This window comes from Dermacentor silvarum, chromosome 5, assembly GCF_013339745.2.
Source record: "Dermacentor silvarum isolate Dsil-2018 chromosome 5, BIME_Dsil_1.4, whole genome shotgun sequence".
Classification (NCBI taxonomy): domain Eukaryota; kingdom Metazoa; phylum Arthropoda; class Arachnida; order Ixodida; family Ixodidae; genus Dermacentor; species Dermacentor silvarum.
Genome location: NC_051158.1, coordinates 136,980,831 through 137,004,381, shown reverse-complemented (window position 1 = coordinate 137,004,381; position 23,551 = coordinate 136,980,831). Strand labels below are relative to the sequence as shown.

The 23,551-nt window shown below is 45.3% G+C and overlaps 1 protein-coding gene across 1 annotated transcript in view; it reads left to right on the top strand.

Annotated features, from left to right (window-relative positions):
- The window catches only part of LOC119454447 (uncharacterized), a 38,773-nt gene that overhangs the window by 12,034 nt on the left and 3,188 nt on the right, over positions 1-23,551 (top strand). The window contains exons 2-3 of the mRNA XM_037716377.2: positions 13,381-13,433; positions 14,024-14,116. Of these exons, the coding sequence (XP_037572305.1) occupies positions 13,381-13,433; positions 14,024-14,116 (146 nt within the window). The remainder of the gene's footprint in view (positions 1-13,380; positions 13,434-14,023; positions 14,117-23,551) is intronic.

Genomic DNA, 23,551 nt, shown 5'->3' with positions numbered 1-23,551 from the left:
TTGCAAACATTTCCTACCTGGCTTCAACTAAAACAGTGTTTCAAGAATACGGTATCATTCGGGTACTGCACTTATACAAATTTGGGATTTTGCGATCCTTCCTCTTTTCCAACCCTTATAAAGAATTCCTTGTAACTATATCAAACCTAACACTTAATGACCCTAATAGGCGTACGCGACATACTTTAACATGGTCTTTTCCTCGTTGCCGGACCACCTACAACTTACAGGCACTCCACTTCAATTTACCATCCATTTTAAATGAATTTCCTGAACTAACTACTGCTACACACCGGCAGCTATGTCAGTTCTTCGCATCAATGTTGTAATCAGCTGTCACATATTAATCTTTGGAATGGCGTGCATGTGTCTCATTTGCATGGTTTTTTGCCTATCCTGTACTTATTGCATTTTTGTTTTGGTCTTGTCATCGTTGCGCGATGTCGTTTATTAGTTCTATATTTTTTGTGAAGCCTGTTAAATTAACAGGATTTTATTTTGATTTTTTGCAGTCAAAAGTTCTTATGCGATTATGTTTATCCTGTATTAAACATTTGATGCAAATCCTAAACTGTGTATGTTCACTTCAGGTGATCCTTACGTAAACTTTGTGTACTGTACGTTTGTAGGTATGTTACAATTGTGATCCTATATGCATATATGTGCTGTGAACGTTGTATGCTGCCGATGTAAGGGTCTTCAGGGACTCAGTCAAACTGCCTAGAGCAGCTTTTAGCCCTGAAGACCATCCAGAATTTTCTGGTGAAATAAACTTTGATTGATTGATTGATTGACTTCCGGTTTCTCTTTAGTGTGCCTTTAAGCAGTAGCCGCCAGAGTAGAACGCCCGCCTTCCCTCCCTCGCTTTCCCCCGTGTCTCGCGGGCAGCAGAAAACGGCGCGCTTCCGCCACGCCTTCCTTCCTCGCGCGCGTAAGATTAAGCCGCTATCGTCGGCTGACCGTCACAAACTTTCACTCGCACATACAGCGTGCGGCGCGCGGCGATGATGTCATCATGTTTGGACTTTATACGGAACATCACGATGACGACGGTCGCAATGGAAAAAATTTGCTTGGAGCGTTCATATATTTGCTATTGCAATAAACCAAACAACCGACTATAACGGCCAATTAGCATCAGTTTTGAAAACGTGACTAACCTAAATTAAAATACCTGTACAACTAAGCTCTGAAGGTCTTTAGAACCTTGTTGCAAACGGGATTTTAGAGAATGAACGGATGCTGTATCAGTAGCTTTCCAAATACGGTAAATAAATGGATGTTAAAAAAGATGTCATATTGAGAAAACAAAAGTAAACTCAGTTCCACCCAATGTGAAATCTCCTGAAACAGCGAGCTGTGGTTCTCTTCTGTTTCTTTGTAATTTTGTGCGATTTTTTGAGATTATGTTTGTTGTGCAGTGGTTTTCGTGTGATTATGGTGGATGTTTTGACTTTTACTGCCTAAGATACCCTGCTAACTCCCGGTCGAGGAAATCTCTTTCACCGTCGGTCAAAGGGTTCTATCGGCGCTTGCGTCTTTGTTCTGCCTTCTTGCTGGGACAAATCAGGGTTCGCTTGCCGCCAAGTACGCTAGACTTGCGTTTCTTTCTTGCGTAGCTCTGGATTAGCCTCTCGCCGCTGCTGTTTCACTTCCCGCCGACAAACATCGGTGGTCGCGGTCTCCCAGCGGTTACGTCTGGCTTGCGCTTCCCTCTTGCGTAGCTTCGGATTAGCCTACCGCCGCTGCCGTTTCGCTGCCGATTCACCTGCTCGAAACGTAGAATTCGCCCGGCCATGGCGCTGTCGTTCTCTGGCGAGCTCCCGCAGCCGCTTGCCACGAGTGGAGTCCATGGCTAGAAAGGGTGTGCGCTCTGATTGGTCCGCTTTTCAGCAGGCGTGGCCGATGATGATGATGATGATTTATTGGCATCCCCTTTGAAACGGGGCGGCGACAAATAGTCACCTAGCCTGCTTGATTTATTCAGGTATACTATACATGTTCTTTATCTTGCATTTTTGTATACCTATCATTATTTTTCTTTTTCAAAAATTTACCTTGTACCGCTGCCTATGATTTTAAGAGATCAAGTCGCATCCATCTTTTCCCTACTTTTTTTCCACCAGTACTCTAATCGTCTCTTGCTGATCTCTACGGCTGAACTGTTTATGTTTCCTTCCACTTTAAACCCAAGCGCTTCTGGGAGTTGCACGTTACCTACGGTTCTCGCTGGGTGGATCCCGTCGCATTCCATTAGGATGTGCTGAGTGGTCTCTGGATCTTTACTGCAGCATACACATGTCTCATCTAATTCCGAATATTTGTTCCGATATGTTTTCGTCCTTAGGCAACCGGCTCGAGCCTCAAATAGCAAGGCACTGCCCTTTGTGTTATCGTACAGATTTTCCCTTCTAATTTCTTTCTTCTCATTCTTGTAAATCTCCATTGTCCTTTTCGTTTCCATTCTTTGCATCCAATTCACGGTCTCTATTTCTCTCACTTTCTTTCTGATGACCGCTGGTTGTCTATTTACAGTTTCGATTATCCTGTACTTGGTTGCCAACTTCATTGACCTCTTCCTCCATTCTGTGTCCACGCTTTTCATGTAGAGATACTTGTGCACTTTAGCCGCCCATTTATTTTCATCCATGTTCCTGAGCCTTTCTTCAAAACTAATTTTGCTTTGTGCTTCTCTGACTTCAAAAGAGGCCCAACCCATGTCTCCATGCACTGCCTCATTTGTCGTATTACCGTGTGCTCCCAAAGCCAACCGGCCTACTGATCTTTGGTTAACTTCCAAACCCGCCAATATATCCGATTTTAAGCATATAATGGCATTTGCGAATGTTAGCGCTGGCACCATTACTCCTTTCCAGATTCCACGCACCACCTCATACTTATTGTGGCCCCACAGTGCTCTGTGTTTCATTAATGCTGCATTCCGCTTCCCCTTTATTTTCAGATTATCTTGGTGGTTGCTTGAGTAATTCTTTCCTTCGTTTATGTGTACGCCGAGGTACTTATATTGCTTCACTATGGGTATTACTTGCTGTTGAATTGACACCACGAAGTTACTCGTGTGCTCATTAAAGATCATAATCCCTGATTTCTCTGTGCTAAACTTAAGGCCTAGATTTGTCGCTGCGTTCCCACAGATATTCGCAAGTATCTGTAAATCTTTTTTATTGTCCGCTAGTAGCACAATGTCGTCTGCGTACATCAGTCCAGGGATCTTCTGTTGCACCATTTGTCCATTACGCATGTAGGATAAATCGAAACCTAATTCGCTGTTTTCCAGTCGTCTTTCTATGCCCTTAACGTAAAGCGTGAACAACAATGTTGACAGAGGGCATCCTTGCTTCAATCCTTGGTGAATTCCCACCATTTCATTTCCTTTTCGGCCTTCCCATGCCACTTGTACTTGGTTGTCTCGATATATCTCCCTCAGCAGCTCCACGAAATCGTCATCTATGCCTTCGTATTGAAGAATATCCCACAACAATTCCCTGTCTACGTTGTCATAAGCTCCTTTAATATCTAGAAATGCTATCCATAAAGGTCTTTTCTGAGCTACAGAAATCTCTATGCACTGAGTTAGTACAAACATATTGTCTTCTAAGCGTCTGCCTGGCCTGAACCCATTCTGTAGTTCCCCCAATACACCGTTTTCCTCCACCCACTTCGACAGTTCTAATTTTATGGCTTGCATTGCCATTCTATATATCACCGACGTTACTGTAACTGGCCTGTACGAGCTCGTCTTATCCTTATCTCCTTTGCCTTTGTAGATAAGATTCATCTTGCTTTCACGCCATCCAACGGGAATATTCTTTGTTCTAATCACTTGCTCTATGGCATTAGTCAGCAGTGCCTTGCTTTTTGGACCGAGGTTTTTGATTAGCTGTATTGGGATTTCATCGGGTCCTGCTGCCGTGTTGTTAGGGACATTTTCTGCTGCCTTTTTCCAATAAAAGCTTTCTATGCTGAATTTTGATCTCTCAGGCCTCTCTGTTGTTGCTGGATCTGTTGTCTGAACTACGCTTTTTCTCGTACCGAAGTTATGCCTGATAACGTCTGTGATGTACCGCAGCGCATCATCGCCTTCATAGATGTTACCGTCTTCATCCCTTATAGCCGTTTGCGAGTTTCTAGTTGGAGCTCCGAGTGCTTTTATATGGTGCCAGAATCTTTTTGGGGCGCCTTTGTCTCTTTTGTGAATGTTATGCACCCAACGTTCACTTGCGCATTTAATTTTCTCTTGCACGAGCTCACTCGCAACCCTTTTCTTTTCTCGGTACGTATTCCATCTAAGGAGCACCTCTTCTTCTTGTAATCCCAACTTTTTGGCTTCTCGATGAACCCTAGATGCCTCTTTACGCTCTTCTATAGCTTGTTTAATTTCCTTGTTCCACCACTTACGTGGTTTCCTCTTTCCAATCCAAGAATTGTATTGCCGTGTCCGCCTTATTTCATGCTGCATAACCTCCACCAGTTCCTTATATTCCCAGACTGCTGTAGGAAAAGCCTCAATTTTCTTCTCTATGTTGTTTGCGATCTCTGTTATTTGCTCGTCATTCATTTTTAAAAACTCTGAGGCTATTGGTTCATGTTCTGCGCTGGTATCTCTCCCAAACTTTAATGCTAAACGTCTATGATCGCTTCCCAGGCTATTTTTTCCATTTTCGTCTATTATCATTTGGTCCAGTTGTTCGTAGACCATTTCTGAGACTAAGGCGTAGTCGATACATGACTGCCTGTTTCCGCATTGCCACGTTACCTGTCCATGACACTTATTCTCCCTGTTAACTACTATAAGGTTCTGTTCATCACACAAATCCAGCACTAGAGAGCCGTTGTAATCAGTATATCCGTCTAAATCGTCCATGTGCGGGTTCATATCTCCCACTAATATCACCTGGCCCGAGTTACTGAACTCATTAATATCGCTTCTAATGCAATCGACCAATTCCTTATTTTTTTTCCCTGCTATCACTACCTGTCCACAGGTAAGCTACTCCCAGCCACGTCTTTTTACCTTGCCATGTACCACTAATCCATAAATGCTCTTTACATGTCTCGTTTACCCTTCGCCACTTCAGACCTCGCCTAATTAGTACGCCTACGCCTCCGCCTTTCCTTGACCCGGTCATTCTGTTGCACCCTTCCCATACAAAGTTGTCAATAACAGGCGGCTGCTCCAAATCTCGTAGATGCGTTTCGGTCAAGGCGTACACACTAATCGCTTCATCATTCAGTTGCGTTTGAATTTCCAGCCATTTTTCCTGCTTACGACCACCCTGCATGTTAATGTAGCAAATTTTACCTTCTCTATTCTTATCCTTTCTGCGTCTTTTCCTGACTCCTGGTCGCCTAATTCTGCCCTTTACTGGTGTTTCGCTATGTTCAATTCTTAATCCTGCTTCCTGATTGCCTGGGGCCCGCCTAAAAAAGCTACAGCTCGTGCCGCGAATCGATTTCCGACCGGTGTTGCTACACTTTCACTAAAATGTATCCCGTCACGCACAAAAGCGCCTTCGCGGCCTGCTCGGTGCACTTCACGGTTGATGTCAATGACCGTAAAATTCATTGCTTTAGCTAGAGTCCAAATTTCCCTGTTTATTGCAAGAACTGCCCTTTCAATTTTATAACCCTGCCTTTCAACCTCTGGCACCGTGCACACCGCGATTTGTACTTCTTTTGAAACATTCCGCAGGTCGGTGACCCCTTTGGCTATTTGCTTTGTGATTCCTGCTCCTCGTCCGTTCAGTACGTCAATCACTCCGCCCATTATCACCACTAGGTGTCTCTCCTCCATTGTGTCCCACAGTGTCCCACTCTCACGAGTGAAGCCGACGGGAGCGGACGTGTCGAGTCGAGGTGCCATTTCAGCGCAGCAGGAGCAGCGTGCCAAAGAGATAAGTTTCGTTATTCTATATTTCACTTTTTGGTTTTTTTAGGAGGGTTAGCTTAGCCAAACAATCTTTATAAATTATTTTAATGCTTTCTCACTTTCTTGGTCTTCTCGCTTAGATAAAAGTAGGTAAAGAAATTTTTTTTTTTCTTTTCCACATCTACGCCTTGTTAGTACGAGATGATGGTTGGTACTAGGGGGAACCCACGCGTGCGTTGTTCTGAGTGCGAGCGTTCCTACGCGCTGGAAGAAACGCGGTTTAAATCAGCACGCGAAGCGAATGGTGCAGATTTTATCTGTAGGATGTGTGTGCTAGGGTCGCGGCTAGACCGCCTAGAGCAAGACAAGGATAAGTTAGCTAAGCGGGTTGGAAAGCTAGAAAAGGAACTTCAAATCGAGCAGAAGCAGAGGAAGGAGGCAGAAGAAAAGCTAGCTAACGCAGAAATCCAGCTGAGCGCCACCATTCTGCAAAGCAATGATGAACGCATCGAGGCGAGCACCGCGAACGGAGCTGGCTCCGATGCGAGTGCAGAGACAGCCGAACCCGCCACGCCGGGAAGCAGTGGCGGAAACGTCAGTGATAATCACGAAGGGGATACCACTGACGCGGCCGGGGAAGAAAACAAAGCCAAGGGCAAGAATAAGCAAGGAGGGGAGGGCATTGTGACTTCGGGGGCAGCTTTCGGCGGTGAGGGGGAAGGAAAGCGTCGAGTTGTCTTTGTTGGGGATTCCAACATGCGTAAAGTAGAACCGGCGATAGCAGAGAGGGTAGGGTCAGACGAACGAGTCCAGGTTAGCGCGCTTCCGGGAAAGCCGATTAGAGAGGTGATCGCGAAGGCCAAGGAACGCATGTGGGACACAATGGAGGAGAGACACCTAGTGGTGATAATGGGCGGAGTGATTGACGTACTGAACGGACGAGGAGCAGGAATCACAAAGCAAATAGCCAAAGGGGTCACCGACCTGCGGAATGTTTCAAAAGAAGTACAAATCGCGGTGTGCACGGTGCCAGAGGTTGAAAGGCAGGGTTATAAAATTGAAAGGGCAGTTCTTGCAGTAAACAGGGAAATTTGGACTCTAGCTAAAGCAATGAATTTTACGGTCATTGACATAAACCGTGAAGTGCACCGAGCAGGCCGCGAAGGCGCTTTTGTGCGTGACGGGATACATTTTAGTGAAAGTGTAGCAACACCGGTCGGAAATCGATTCGCGGCACGAGCTGTAGCTTTTTTAGGCGGGCCCCAGGCAATCAGGAAGCAGGAGTAAGTATTGAACATAGCGAAACACCAGTAAATGGCAGAATTAGGCGACCAGGAGTCAGGAAAAGACGCAGAAAGGATAAGAATAGAGAAGGTAAAATTTGCTACATTAACATGCAGGGTGGTCGTAAGCAGGAAAAATGGCTGGAAATTCAAACGCAACTGAATGATGAAGCGATTAGTGTGTACGCCTTGACCGAAACGCATCTACGAGATTTGGAGCAGCCGCCTGTTATTGACAACTTTGTATGGGAAGGGTGCAACAGAATGACCGGGTCAAGGAAAGGCGGAGGCGTAGGCGTACTAATTAGGCGAGGTCTGAAGTGGCGAAGGGTAAACGAGACATGTAAAGAGCATTTATGGATTAGTGGTACATGGCAAGGTAAAAAGACGTGGCTGGGAGTAGCTTACCTGTGGACAGGTAGTGATAGCAGGGAAAAAAATAAGGAATTGGTCGATTGCATTAAAAGCGATATTAATGAGTTCAGTAGCTCGGGCCAGGTGATATTAGTGGGAGATATGAACGCGCACATGGACGATTTAGACGGATATACTGATTACAACGGCTCTCTAGTGCTGGATTTGTGTGATGAACAGAACCTTATAGTAGTTAACAGGGAGAATAAGTGTCATGGACAGGTAACGTGGCAATGCGGAAACAGGCAGTCATGTATCGACTACGCCTTAGTCTCAGAAATGGTCTACGAACAACTGGACCAAATGATAATAGACGAAAATGGAAAAAATAGCCTGGGAAGCGATCATAGACGTTTAGCATTAAAGTTTGGGAGAGATACCAGCGCAGAACATGAACCAATAGCCTCAGAGTTTTTAAAAATGAATGACGAGCAAATAACAGAGATCGCAAACAACATAGAGAAGAAAATTGAGGCTTTTCCTACAGCAGTCTGGGAATATAAGGAACTGGTGGAGGTTATGCAGCATGAAATAAGGCGGACACGGCAATACAATTGTTGGATTGGAAAGAGGAAACCACGTAAGTGGTGGAACAAGGAAATTAAACAAGCTATAGAAGAGCGTAAAGAGGCATCTAGGGTTCATCGAGAAGCCAAAAAGTTGGGATTACAAGAAGAAGAGGTGCTCCTTAGATGGAATACGTACCGAGAAAAGAAAAGGGTTGCGAGTGAGCTCGTGCAAGAGAAAATTAAATGCGCAAGTGAACGTTGGGTGCATAACATTCACAAAAGAGACAAAGGCGCCCCAAAAAGATTCTGGAACCATATAAAAGCACTCGGAGCTCCAACTAGAAACTCGCAAACGGCTATAAGGGATGAAGACGGTAACATCTATGAAGGCGATGATGCGCTGCGGTACATCACAGACGTTATCAGGCATAACTTCGGTACGAGAAAAAGCGTAGTTCAGACAACAGATCCAGCAACAACAGAGAGGCCTGAGAGATCAAAATTCAGCATAGAAAGCTTTTATTGGAAAAAGGCAGCAGAAAATGTCCCTAACAACACGGCAGCAGGACCCGATGAAATCCCAATACAGCTAATCAAAAACCTCGGTCCAAAAAGCAAGGCACTGCTGACTAATGCCATAGAGCAAGTGATTAGAACAAAGAATATTCCCGTTGGATGGCGTGAAAGCAAGATGAATCTTATCTACAAAGGCAAAGGAGATAAGGATAAGACGAGCTCGTACAGGCCAGTTACAGTAACGTCGGTGATATATAGAATGGCAATGCAAGCCATAAAATTAGAACTGTCGAAGTGGGTGGAGGAAAACGGTGTATTGGGGGAACTACAGAATGGGTTCAGGCCAGGCAGACGCTTAGAAGACAATATGTTTGTACTAACTCAGTGCATAGAGATTTCAGTAGCTCAGAAAAGACCTTTATGGATAGCATTTCTAGATATTAAAGGAGCTTATGACAACGTAGACAGGGAATTGTTGTGGGATATTCTTCAATACGAAGGCATAGATGACGATTTCGTGGAGCTGCTGAGGGAGATATATCGAGACAACCAAGTACAAGTGGCATGGGAAGGCCGAAAAGGAAATGAAATGGTGGGAATTCACCAAGGATTGAAGCAAGGATGCCCTCTGTCACCATTGTTGTTCACGCTTTACGTCAAGGGCATAGAAAGACGACTGGAAAACAGCGAATTAGGTTTTGATTTATCCTACATGCGTAATGGACAAATGGTGCAACAGAAGACCCCTGGACTGATGTACGCAGACGACATTGTGCTACTAGCGGACAATAAAAAAGATTTACAGATACTTGCGAATATCTGTGGGAACGCAGCGACAAATCTAGGCCTTAAGTTTAGCACAGAGAAATCAGGGATTATGATCTTTAATGAGCACACGAGTAACTTCGTGGTGTCAATTCAACATCAAGTAATACCCATAGTGAAGCAATATAAGTACCTCGGCGTACACATAAACGAAGGAAAGAATTACTCAATCAACCACCAAGATAATCTGAAAATAAAGGGGAAGCGGAATGCAGCATTAATGAAACACAGAGCACTGTGGGGCCACAATAAGTATGAGGTGGTGCGTGGAATCTGGAAAGGAGTTATGGTGCCAGCGCTAACATTCGCAAATGCCATTATATGCTTAAAATCGGATATATTGGCGGGTTTGGAAGTTAACCAAAGATCAGTAGGCCGGTTGGCTTTGGGAGCACACGGTAATACGACAAATGAGGCAGTGCATGGAGACATGGGTTGGGCCTCTTTTGAAGTCAGAGAAGCACAAAGCAAAATTAGTTTTGAAGAAAGGCTCAGGAACATGGATGAAAATAAATGGGCAGCTAAAGTGCACAAGTATCTCTACATGAAAAGCGTGGACACAGAATGGAGGAAGAGGTCAAGGAAGTTGGCAACCAAGTACAGGATAATCGAAACTGTAAATAGACAACCAGGGGTCATTAGAAAGAAAGTGAGAGAAATAGAGACCGTGAATTGGATGCAAAGAATGGAAACGAAAAGGACAATGGAGATTTACAAGAATGAGAAGAAAGAAATTAGAAGGGAAACTCTGTACGATAACACAAAGGGCAGTGCCTTGCTATTTGAGGCTCGAGCCGGTTGCCTAAGGACGAAAACATATCGGAACAAATATTCGGAATTAGATGAGACATGTGTATGCTGCAGTAAAGATCCAGAGACCACTCAGCACATCCTAATGGAATGCGACGGGATCCACCCAGCGAGAACCGTAGGTAACGTGCAACTCCCAGAAGCGCTTGGGTTTAAAGTGGAAGGAAACATAAACAGATCAGCCGTAGAGATCAGCAAGAGACGATTAGAGTACTGGTGGAAAAAAAGTAGGGAAAAGATGGATGCGACCTGATCTCTTAAAATCATAGGCAGCGGTACAAGGTAAATTTTTGAAAAAGAAAAATAATGATAGGTATACAAAAATGCAAGATAAAGAACATGTATAGTATACCTGATTAAATCAAGCAGGCTAGGTGACTATTTGTCGCCGCCCCGTTTCAAAGGGGATGCCAATAAATCATCATCATCATCATCACCACATGCGTTCCTTGGCCTTCGCGATCACCTCTCTAATCGGCTTTCCCGGAAGCGCGCTAACCTGGACTCGTTTGTCTGCCCCTACCCTCTCTGCTATCGCCGGTTCTACTTTACGCATGTTGGAATCCCCAACAAAGACAACTCGACGCTTTCCTTCCCCCTCACCGCCGAAAGCTGCCCCCGAAGTCACAATGCCCTCCCCTCCTTTCTTATTCTTGCCCTTGGCTTTGTTTTCTTCCCCGGCCGCGTCAGTGGTATCCCCTTCGTGACTATCACTGACGTTTGCGCCACTGCTTACCGGCGTGGCGGGTTCGGCTGTCTCTGCACTCGCATCGGAGCCAGCTCCGTTCGCGGTGCTCGCCTCGATGCGTTCATCATTGCTTTGCAGAATGGTGGCGCTCAGCTGGATTTCTGCGTTAGCTAGCTTTTCTTCTGCCTCCTTCCTCTGCTTCTGCTCGATTTGAAGTTCCTTTTCTAGCTTTCCAACCCGCTTAGCTAACTTATCCTTGTCTTGCTCTAGGCGGTCTAGCCGCGACCCTAGCACACACATCCTACAGATAAAATCTGCACCATTCGCTTCGCGTGCTGATTTAAACCGCGTTTCTTCCAGCGCGTAGGAACGCTCGCACTCAGAACAACGCACGCGTGGGTTCCCCCTAGTACCAACCATCATCTCGTACTAACAAGGCGTAGATGTGGAAAAGAAAAAAAATTTCTTTACCTACTTTTATCTAAGCGAGAAGACCAAGAAAGTGAGAAAGCATTAAAATAATTTATAAAGATTGTTTGGCTAAGCTAACCCTCCTAAAAAAACCAAAAAGTGAAATATAAAATAACAAAACTTATCTCTTTGGCACGCTGCTCTTGCTGCGCTGAAATGGCACCTCGACTCGACACGTCCGCTCCCGTCGGCTTCACTCGTGAGAGTGATTGAACGCAGCGCCCCTAGCGGTGGGTATGGGAACTTACCCCATGCGTGACACCGGCGGACATACGGACGGTGCAGCCTCGACCTACAACAGATCCGCTGTTAAAATAAAGCTGCTCGGAGACTTGTCTGCCGTAGACACATGTAAAAGGGCGCGTTACAAGAAAAGTATCACCAGTTGTAGCGTAAAAGATAAAACCGCTACATCGATAGACTGCAAGAAACACGTAATTACAGATTACAAGCAAAAAAAGCTTTTCATGTATGCTTTTGCAGTGAAAGTGATATCACATGTGGCATTACCCATTTTCTTTCAGCATTGCTTCAAAAAATTTTACCTCTATTTTAAATATGATCATTTGCCACACTTTGTTTAGCAGACGGAGAGCAGTAGCCCGACTATAAGTCAGGTGCTGCAAAATGTTTGGTTAGTTTCGAAATTCTAAAATACCGAGTACTCCATTTGCGAATACGAATACAACTAGTGTGTAATATTCGGTTCATATGCGAAGCTTCGAATATTCACCTACATTTAAAAAATATCGCATTGTTATAGTACTGTACCACTTATTGCGTGAAAATAGTGACCCCGGCGACATAATGCACAGTCTCTCGCATTTTTAGTTGTATTGCAGGAGCCCACATCACTCGTCATTTCAGCGCATTTAAACGGCGATACTCAGGGAGAAGGGCAGAAGTTCTCTCAAGTGCGCTAAGCAGTCTCCTGTGCAAGATTCGTCTAGTACGACGTTCCCTTCAGGACGACGTACGACCATATTATAGTGTTCTCGCGCGATATAGCTAAAAATACGGCAGGCTGTACAACTAATTTACGCCAGACTAAAATTGGTTGGGAGAATGCGACAGCTGTCACTACAGGGAAAGACCTTCTGGTGTTATTCTTTGCCGCTTTTATGCTTATAGATGATTGAATGAATAGACCGCAACCAACACAGCATGACTTTCTAGCGAGGTTTTATCTATATTACATTTTACTTTCCCCCAGTAATAAAGGGGAGAGCCATGTGACAACCTTGTATAAATACAAAACTTCTTTTACCACTCGAATTTATTATAGCGTGGTGATTAACGCGTTGCTTTTGCTGCTTTAAATATCACAGAAAGCCAATCAGAATCGTGTCCAGGTTTTTATATTTCCTGAGTGCACGCTGCTCTATGCACATATTTCTTACTGTTTTGGAACCCATCTTCGCTTTGCGCAAAATTATTGCATATTCCAAGGTTTTCTCGTTAAAGTCCAATGGGTCTCCAGTGACAGTATGCAGTTTCTTTGATATCATGAGAAAACGTTCTTAGCAGACGTTTCGAACCATTGTCTACCACATAAGTATAAAATTGTCCCTGCAAAGTGAGGCCTTAAGTTCAATACCTGCTTTCAGGAGTCGCTAGAATTTAACATATTAAGATACATTGAGCAAACACTAGTTGGGCTTGTCGAAGCTTAACTTGTGGTATATTTTTCACCAAATTGTGCAAAATTATTCTTTTAGCTTCACGCATCATTTGTGTTTCAATAAAGTTATATATGCGCTGATCTTTCTCCCCTTATAAAACAGGCAGTGTATGGTTGGGCAAAAATGGTTTAAATTGGTTTTGGCCTTCAAGTTTTTATCATCTGTTTTTTGTGTGTAGCTTACACAAGATGGTTATTTTTTCCCTAAAAGAAACTACTCTTACAGTTTTTTGCCAACTACCACACTAAAAATTCTGGCCCTCCAAGCATTAAAGTGCGCCATTCTTTTTCAGTCTTGCGCGCAACAACAGAAAGCGTTGTCGACTGCCCACCAAAAACGGCTGATGTAAGTATGTTTCATATACAAATCCTTCGAAATTATAAATTGAGTACGCCGAATACACCTAGCAACCAAGATAAATATACTTTAATTAGAGCCTTGTTGCAAGTACTTCAGACAGAACATGTTGTTTCTTTAAAATTACAATTTTTTTCTTAATTTCAAGGATTCTTTTCAAATTATTATGGCAGTATAAGACTAAAATTTATCAGAATGAATTGTTTATCTTAAAGGAAAGGTCTTTTTTTGTTTCTCAACAGATCTAACAACCTCGCAATATGCATGGCGTTGAATGTGCCTGATGCAAGACTAGAAAAAAGAACGCCATGTTATCTACATTAGCTTACACCCAAAGACCCCTAGCAGTACCAGTTAGACGTATTGGTCACAATATTACATCTAGTTGCAAAAATAACACCATATTGCCTGTACGCGTGGTAGAATAAGGCAGATAACCCCAGAGAAATAAAAACACAGGCTTACAATCATTGCCCATTGTGCGTTTAAGAGATGACGGTAAGAAACTTTTTTACATGTAAATGTTTATGATATACTGGAAATGTGTGCGTTACCAATGTTATTTCTTTGCATTGCAGACTCTACCTGTTAAAAACTGCAATTTTTATTGTGGCCAGCATTCAAACGGTGTTTGGAGGATGGGATACTACGTTAATGGGACTGAGTGTGTCGTAAGTATAGTCGGTGTCAGCAATAAAAGAAGTAGCCAATGCTACATCGGCGTTTGCATCTTGCCAGGCTTTGACGTCCACCTTCTGCAAGATACCCCTTTGTGTCGTTGTATCAGTAATTAGAGTGTTTGTTGTGTCTTCATATCGTCAGGGTAACCGACAGGATGCCCTTGAATCGGCGACTACTCTATGGCATGTTCAAAGATTCATTCCAAGCTTATTTGCACCCGTCGTCATGATTCACTGTCTATGGCATTTTGATGCTGAGTATCAGTGTATGAGCTTGTTTCCAAGCCGCGGCACCCGCCTTTCGATCGTGAAGAAATGCGGAAACACTCATGCACTGAGCTCTGGATGAACGTAAAAGGACTCCAGGTGGTCGAAATAAATCTTTAGCTTCCCACATTTGCTCCCAATTATTCCGCAGATTCCAGCAACTTTATTTCTCATAGCTGATTTATTTATTCAACATGTTAAATATCAAAATATTATAGTGACGAGATGTCAAAGAACTCTGTCTGTTGCCTCAATCCTTGCTATCGCACCGACGTCGCTGGGGTACGCTGGGGCACAATAAAGTACCACCTGGGGTACTTTATTGTGCATCGAATGCTTAACCACTAAGCTAGCACATCATATACAGATATGAAAATTTGTGCATATTTTCGTATCTACCGCTGACTGGGAGTATGGTGGTTCTATAATGTATATAAGGAAGTCAGGGAAGGCGTGAGTGTAGCCGATAAGACCGACATTTTATGCGGCAAATAAGTTGTTATTGAATGGATGGCCATGTCCACAGTCAGAACTTGATCATTTTTAATGCATATGTGCACGGACATCTTGTTGCGAGTAAATGTACAACTTCTTTGAATTATGGTCAGACACATCCAATGCCTGTCAGAAAAACTAGGCCCCAGCGTACGCTTTGCCCCTCGTGGACCATTCGCCATCATTTCCAAATCAGTAAGGCAACATCATCATCATCAGCCTATATTTATGTCCACTGCAGGACGAAGGCCTCTCGCTTTGATCTCCAATTACCCCTGTCTAACGTGGAAAATATTGAGGAAGCAGTAAAATATGGACGTTGCATGAAATCAGTGAGAAGAAGACTTGGATAGGTGAAGGAAAAATGTATGCACTGATATATAAGCAGGATAATGCTTATCTTTCGATGACATAGTAAAATCAGCAGAAAAATTCTATACTGACGTGTATAGTGGCCAGAGCAGCCAGGCTACTTTCATTCGAAGTAGTGATGAACAGGATAGAGAGGCTCCTTCTATAACTAGCGATGAAGTTAGAAGTGCCTTGAAAGACATGAAAATGGGAAAAGCTGCTGGAGAAGATCGAATAACAGTCCATTTATTCAAAGATGGAGGAGAGATCATGCTTGAAAAGCTTGCGGCCCTTTATACGTAATGCCTCACGACTTCAAGTGTGCCAGAAAACTGGAAGAACGCCAACATTATACTCAACCATAAGAAGGGAGACATTAAATAATTGAAGAATTATAGACCCATTAGCTTGCTTTCAGTATTGTATAAGATATTCGCCAAGATAATTTCCAATAGAATCAGAGAAACACTTGACTTGAGCCAACCAAGAGAACAGGATGGCTTCAGGAAGGGATATTCTACGATGGATCATATCCAAGTCAGGCAGTCGGCGGCAAGCGCCCGGCACACGCCACAGCAGCTTGTCCTTGCTGCAGATATTGATGGGTGCAACAGCACTCCCTGGGAGCATCGGTCCGATTGTTGGGGGCGTGGAACGTGCTTCAACCAACCTGGAGGACCTCATCTGGCTTCGGTGTTCAGGAGTTAATCACTGGCGTAAGATGGCACACTAGTCAAGACGTATTGCGCATCTGCAACGTCCAGGAGGATAAAGTCTCGTCCGCGCGGCAGCTTCTTCGCAGTCGGCGGCAAGCACTCGGCACACGCTTACGCTTGTCTTTGCTGCAGGTGAGGCGTAGTATTCAATTGTTTACAATAATTCCTGTTTGTATCCTACTGCTGCCTTTGTGATTTGTGGGATCGCAATTGAACCGAACTGTGGTTTATGGAAGAAAGTGTTGCCGGCTGAGGGGAAATTTCTAAGCTGCGTTGAATGTCAACAGGGTTTCACTTTGGAAAAAAGTGTGCTGGTGTCGCTGTGAGTACTATGGCGGGCAAAGGAGCTGATAAGCGAGACAGTTGGCAATGCCGAGCTTGTCTCGCGGACAACCAGGCATCGACGGAAGACGAATCAGTGCCGGTTTCGGCATCAGTATCTGAATGAGCAGCAAAGATACTCCTTACTCCCGCCTAAAGACGCCATCAACTCCCTTGCCTTAAACGTAGATGAGCTTCTCGCTCTGAGAACTACGGTAGATGCACTTCACAAATCGGTGCAGAACATAGAATCTTTCATTTCTTTCCTGTCGGAAAGGTATGAAGAGGTGCGCAATTCAAAAGCAAAGTGCCAGGTCATCATTGAAAAATTGGAGACAGAAGTAGCAACACTGCGCTCTGCTGCCTCTAAAGAGTCAGAAGAAATTGTACAACTGCGAAAGAAACGAAGGAGGTTGAACAGTACAGCAGGCTGCCAAATTTGGAAATTCATTGTTTTCCGCAGAAACCTAGAGAGGTACTGTTTTCGCTAATCGGTAACTTGGCAGAAAAGCTGGAATTACCTTTTGATGATTTTGATGTGGAAGCCATCCATCGAATGCCAGAGAAGCGTGAAGGGGCGCCTGCCGTGCTGGTTAGGTTTACGAATAGCATATTGAAAGAGAAGTGGATGAGTGGGAAACAGCGGTCTCAAGTTGAAAGTAAAGATATCCTTCCCATGTTTTTCTTCGTCAATCTAACGGGCCTCAACAAACAATTGTTTTGGGTTGCACGGCAAGAGGAAAAAGAAATGGAGTACAAATTTGCGTGGTCAAGAAATGGAAAAATTTTTGTCAGGAGATCAGGAGGCGCACCTCTAATACGCATCAATCGTTTTGCCGACCTTGATAGGCTTGTTCGGCAATGAACACTGTCTTTCACCAATGCAAAGATTTAGCTGCCTTCTGCAGCTTATCGCTTCAAGGGGACAAAGCAGCCAGATCAACCAAAGCAATCGTCAATTCCACCTGTCCTCTATGATGCATCTGTGTATGCCATCTGGACTCCGCTTAAGAGAGGCCACTCTGCTTTATCGCTTATGGCTAGGGGTGGCATTCACGAAATCTTATTCTTTGCTCATTTGGACGGCCGACAACGCACTTTGCAATACCTGTCTTTACGAGGAGACGCTAGAACACATTTTATGCGACTGGCCTGAATATACCGTTCAGAGACAGTCCCTGGCATCCGTTTTCGTGCACCAATGCCAGTTGAAACGATTTTCACATGTCGTCGACAGAAGACATCGCAGCTGAAGGCGACGAAAGGACTGCTTAGATTTTTGAAAGAAACGGGCTTGGACAAGCGGCTGTGACAGTGATGCCACGTACCACACAAGAATGACGAACTGTAACTGACGATGTGTGTGCTGTGCTATATGCTCTCTCTCTCCTCCGCATCTTTCATTCTCCCCCATCCTGCTCCCAAGTGTAGGGTAGCAAACCGGTTGTTCTAAACTGGTTAACCTCCCTGCCTTTCGTTGTCCACTAGTTCCTTCCTTTCTTCCTTCAAGGGGACAGAGCGTTTTGGGCTGGGCACGTGAACATTCGTAGCATTCGTCGTAACTGGAACGAGATTCTTGCTCTTTTCCATAACACTGACCACATATCAGATGTAATCTTCCTAACGGAAATGAACGTACAGTGCGGTGCACTCTTAGAGGGAACACGCGAGCGCGCGGCCGGCGGTCCGCGGAGCGCTAACTGCTGGCGAGATTTGGAAACGTGGAGCATGCGCATAGAATCACAAGGGCGGTTCGTACCCGCGTCGTCTGCTACTTCTCCGCTCCAGCACTCGGCGCGCGCTAGCACCGTTCTGTATTTATATGGTTGGAAAGACAAGCTTGCTATGCTCGCTGCATCAACCATCAGATTCCTTTCCTTTATCAAAAGCGGCTGGCTGGTTCGAAAAGCATGTGGAAAGCTTACGATTAACTTTTTGGCGAGCACTGACACTAGGTTACGCAAGTGATGCGCTGTGTTATCGCTTTCACAGAATTCCACAGCTGGGGGCGTATTTCTTCGCTGATCGCATTTGCGGTGGGGCTAGTTCTTAAAAGCGGCATGGCCAGGGTACCTGAGGACGAAAAGCTTCGCATAGTCGAGCTCTACGCTAAAGAATACAGCCAGCGCGCTGTCGCTGCCATGGTGAAGAGGCCACTTAAGACCGTGAATAGAATTATCCAGGCTTTCAGAGATGAAAATAGGATCAAGGACGCCCCTCGGAAACCAAGGCTACGAGTGACAACTCAGGAGGACGATATGAATATCGTTGCATACGTTGCTGAGAACCCTCGAGCTTCACTTAGCGAAATACGCCAGTGTTTTCAACTGACCGCTTCAAAAACAACTGTGAAGCGACGGCTGCCTGAAGCAGGACTCAAGAGCAGGATCGCAGCGCAAAAACCGCTACTGACGAACGTGAACAAGTCAAAGCGCCTGTCGTTTGCCCAGCGGCATGAAGCGTGGTCCGCTGACGATTGGCGCCGAGTGGTCTTCAGCGACGAGTGCATATTCACGACCAAATGGGATCAGAGGGCTCGTGTCTGGCGTCCAGACAGAACTCGGTATGTTCGAATTCTCTTAAGTCTTCTCCAGTTCCCTAACCTTGCTACAACTTCCATAGTAAAGCAAACTGCAAATTTGAGTTTTAACGCGCCGAAGTCGAAAAAAAGTATACAAGTCTCACCCAAGCGCCGCGATCGAAACTCCTTTAGGCATTATACGCTACTTATCATACGCCCATTGTGCCACATGCGTGGGTTGGAAAACATGCCTGCACCAGAAATATTAAGGTATCTGATGCCGAGAATAAAACACTCGATTTCGTATTAATAATCTTAATAATATCCGGGGTTTAACGTCCCAAAACCACGATATGATTACGGGGTATGCCATAGTGGAGGGCTCCGGAAATTGGGACCACCTGAGGTTCTTCAACATGCACCTAAATCTAAGTAGACGGGCCTCAGCATTTTCGCCGTATTAATAATCTTAAGTTTGCTGTTTCGTCTCGCAGTTCCTTCCGTTATAACGTGATCGGCATTGCAAGACAAGAGTGCTGCACTATACAGCCTTCAACAACTTTTTTTTTCGTTCGTGTTCGTTACTACTATAGGTTCAGGCCTGAGTTTGTTCAGCGAGTAGCAGCAAGCGGACGGACTGTGGTGAGCGTTTGGGGCTGCATCACCCGTGACGGCCTCGGACCCCTCGTGCGCATACAAGGGGCCCTCACACCGGATAAATACAGCAATATTCTGGACACCGTCGGCCTCCCGCACATCACCAGTCACATCACACCGCAGCATGACTGCATTTTTTAGCACGACCGCTCGCCGGTGCACACCGCCAAAAAGGTCGATCGCCTACTACAGCAGCGCGGAGTGACTGTGCTCATGTGGCCCCCACAGTCCCCTGATTTGAATATAATAGAAAATGTGTGGGGAAGGATGAAGGCATCTCTCTCCCGCCTAAGTCTTCATGGAAAATCTGCGGATGACCTCTGGGCTGCGGGCAACGAGGAGTGGGAGCGGCTCAAGTGCGACAGAAGCACTGTACAGGTCTCTGCCTGAAAGGATGAAGGCCGTAATCGACGCTGAAGGTGACGTCACCAGGTACTGAACGAAGTCTAGGGCACGCTGTTTGAGCACGAAGCGACTTAGGTTCATATGAGAATGGAAGACCCAGGATCCACCACACATTTCTCTAGACACCCCAAAACGATGAAACCAAAAGCCCGAGGCCTAAACAACCGACTTTTTTTTTTTTTGCGATTACCAGCGTAATCATCGGCATTACGAGTGTAATTTTTTTTAGTGCCTGGTATGTCGCGCTTAGTCGTACTTTGCTTGCACAGATCTGCATTTTATTTTGTGTTTCACAGGGCGCAGACATGTTCCATTAGCTTTGCATTTTTTAAATGTTCCGAGGCTATAGATCTGGCCTGGCTCACCTATACTATGTCACACAAATACAACGAATAAATTTTGTCTTCTTCGTTTACTCCGCGTCGTTCTACGCACACCATTTTTCAGCGCGCGTGTTCGTGAAACGCAATAATTTTCGTAAACGTGCACGTCCTCGCATATTCTGGTGATGTTGCCTCAATGATTAAAAAAAAATCATGCGAGCGAGAACTAACATTTGCGGGGGTATTGCAATCCACAACAAGGATATCATTCGGTGTCACGCCGTATTGGGAGATTTTGAACTATTATCAATCGCAAGTGTTTCCTTAACGTGCTTCTAAATACTATAAGCACATGGCTTTTCTTTGCATTTCGCCCGTAATCGAAATTCAGCCGCTTTGGCCATGAATGAAATCGCATCAAACCTGCCGAGAAACCACAGCAACAAACGAACGGAACTTTTTTTTTTAGTTCTGCGCGCTGATTACCCGACGAGGCGCAGGAAGAGTACAGGGGCATGAATCGCACCGCAGAAAAACGAACGCGCTATCCAGCGCACGGCAAGCGCGGGGGCGGTAAATAGCAGACGAACGGCGGCAAGCACCGCCCTTGCGCCTTTATGCGCATGCTCCAAGTTTCAAAATCTCGCCAGCAGTTAGCGCTCCGCGTAGCGCAGGCCGCGCGCTCGCGTGTTCCCTCTAAAAGTGGACCGTACTGTACATGCCGATTTGGTTTCCCTATGTTCGCTTAAGCAATATTCCAGCTATTATTTCACACGGCAGATAGGGAGAGGAGGTAGCGTCATGGTGTTTGTGCATAAAAGGTTAAAAGTTTTATCTCTAGCCACAAAATTCATCTCTGCCGAATGTGTTGCGCTAAAACCGGCGTGGTTGCTCAGTGGCTACGGTGTTGGGCTGCTTAGCACGAGGTCCCGGGATCGAATCCCGGCCACGGCGGCCGCATTTCATTGGGGCGAAATGTGAAAACACCCGTGTACTTATATTTAAGTGCACGTTAAAGAACCCCAGGATGTCGACAATTCCGGAGTCCCCCACTACGGCGTGCCTCATGATCAGATCCTGGTTTTGGCATGTAAAACCCCATAATTTAATTTCTTTGTGTTGCGCTAAAATTTCACCCGCCGCGGTTGCTCAGTGGCTATGGTGTTGGGCTGCTGAGCACGAGGTCGCGGGATCGAATCCCGGCCACGACGGCCGCATTTCGATGGGGGCGAAATGCGAAAACACCCGTGTACTTAGATTTAGGTGCACGTTAAAGAACCCCAGGTGTTCCGAATTTCCGGAGTCCCCCACTACGGCGTGCCTCATAATCAGAACTGGTTTTGGCACGTAAAACCCCACAATTTAATTTGCGCTAAAATTTCAGTGCCTGACGCCGATATCAGCCTAGTTTCTATTTACAGGCCTCTCTCATAAAGAGCAAATTTATTTTTAACAGAATTAAATGATCTTCATTAACCCTTATCACCAAATAGCCTGCTATCGCCAAATAGTCTCTATAGCCATCAAGGCCAGTGGTTTGCGAGTACCTTAACACTCTATCAAAATGGCGAATCAGTCCAACCGTTAATGCCTACACGCGAGAGGAATATATTGGAAGGAAAATGGTGTCATCTTGCCTTGACCATGTGAATCTAAGAGCTCCATCGGCTAGCACCGTTTCAGCGGTAATCAATTGTAAACTTGCCGATCATTATATTGTAGGCTGTCATTTTCATTTCAATTTCCCTTTAGATCCCCCCCTAACATTCATTGCCTAAACATCCTTGATATTGTTACATTTGATAATCTTGTAGCTAATCATGATTGGAGGCAATTTTTACGTAATGTCACGACATCCAACGCTTATACGCATTTTGTTGATGCAATTTGTTCTTTAAAAATTACCGCCCATAAAATAATCGCCGTGAAAAAACACAACCCCAAACTTCCATGCCTAATGTGCGATATACTGCCGGCTATTAAAGAAAAAGATGCCCGATTCCGACATGGGAGCAGCCAGCGGCGAGCCGGGGGCCCCAGCGGGTCTCCGCCGGCTAGTCCCTCAGGACCTCAATAAAAGTTCATTGTCTGTCTGTCTGCCCTTTGGGCACGCTGTAAGCGTTCCCCAAATAATACACACCATAGAGATCTCTACAGATCGCTCCGAAACAGGGTAAACACCATGATTAGATCGGCAAGGCGTCAGTATTATACTAAGACCTTTCATGAAAGAAAGCAACCCTCCCCCCCCCCCCCCGAAAAGACATGAAGTATTTGGACGAAACACTAACCAACATTCAGCAGATGTATTCGCAAAACATTTCGGCAACCTCACGTTAGCCGTTAACGCATTTAAGCACTTTTTTTCTAAACCGTCTTCACATTTTCAGCCGTTCGCTCCAGATGCGTCCAGTGCTGTTCCTAATACTGTACGATCGGCATTCTTGCCACCGGTTACAGCAGGAGACTTGCACAGCATCGTGTTTAGCTTTCGACCGAAGAAATCACCTTGTATAGACGGTATCCCCATACATGATATTTAACGTAATTTCTCTGTGCTTAAATCCGCCCTTCTCTTCATTATTAATGGGTATGTGGATCATTGCGTTATTCCCGATTATTTAAATGTGGCTGTGGTTAAGCCGCTCTATAAGAGTGGTTCTCATATCAAAGTAGAGAACTATAGAGCAATTTACATTCTGCCTTCAATCAGTAAAATAATTAAAAAAAAACTCCTCGTACCGATGACCAATTTCCTTAATTGGTCATCGGGGGTCAGAAAGAGAAATAACTTGCAGCAGCACCAACGAGGCAACGCGCAGAGCTGCTGCCGATGCCGTCCGCGTTTCCCCATTTTCTCGCGTTCGCGCAGAACGCGAGCCGTGTGCGTGGCTGCAGCAGGCGCGTCTGGCGGCGACTCGGCATGTTTCGACCAGCCACGCGTCGGCAAGTGTGGAGGCGCAGCTTGACCTTGATGTCACCGGGAAGATAAAGCTCGGAGCCGCCGCGACGGCGGCTACGAGCCGTAGTCGATCGTGGCTCGGAATTTCCTAACTTCATCACACCACCTTGTTTTCCGCCGTCCTCAAGTGCGCTTTCGCTCTCTTGGTATCCATTCTGTAACTCTAATGGTCCACTGGTGATCCATCCAACGCATTACATGGCCTGCCCAGCTCCATTTCTTCCGCTTAATGTCAACTAGAATATCGGCTATCCTCGTTTGTTCTCTGATTCACACCGCTCTCTTCCTGTCTCTTAACGTTAGACCTCACATTTTCTGTTCCATCGCTTTTTGTGCGATCCTTACCTTGTTCTCAAGCTTCTTTGTTTCTGCCCAAGTTTCAAGTTTCTGCCCCAAATCCTAGCACCG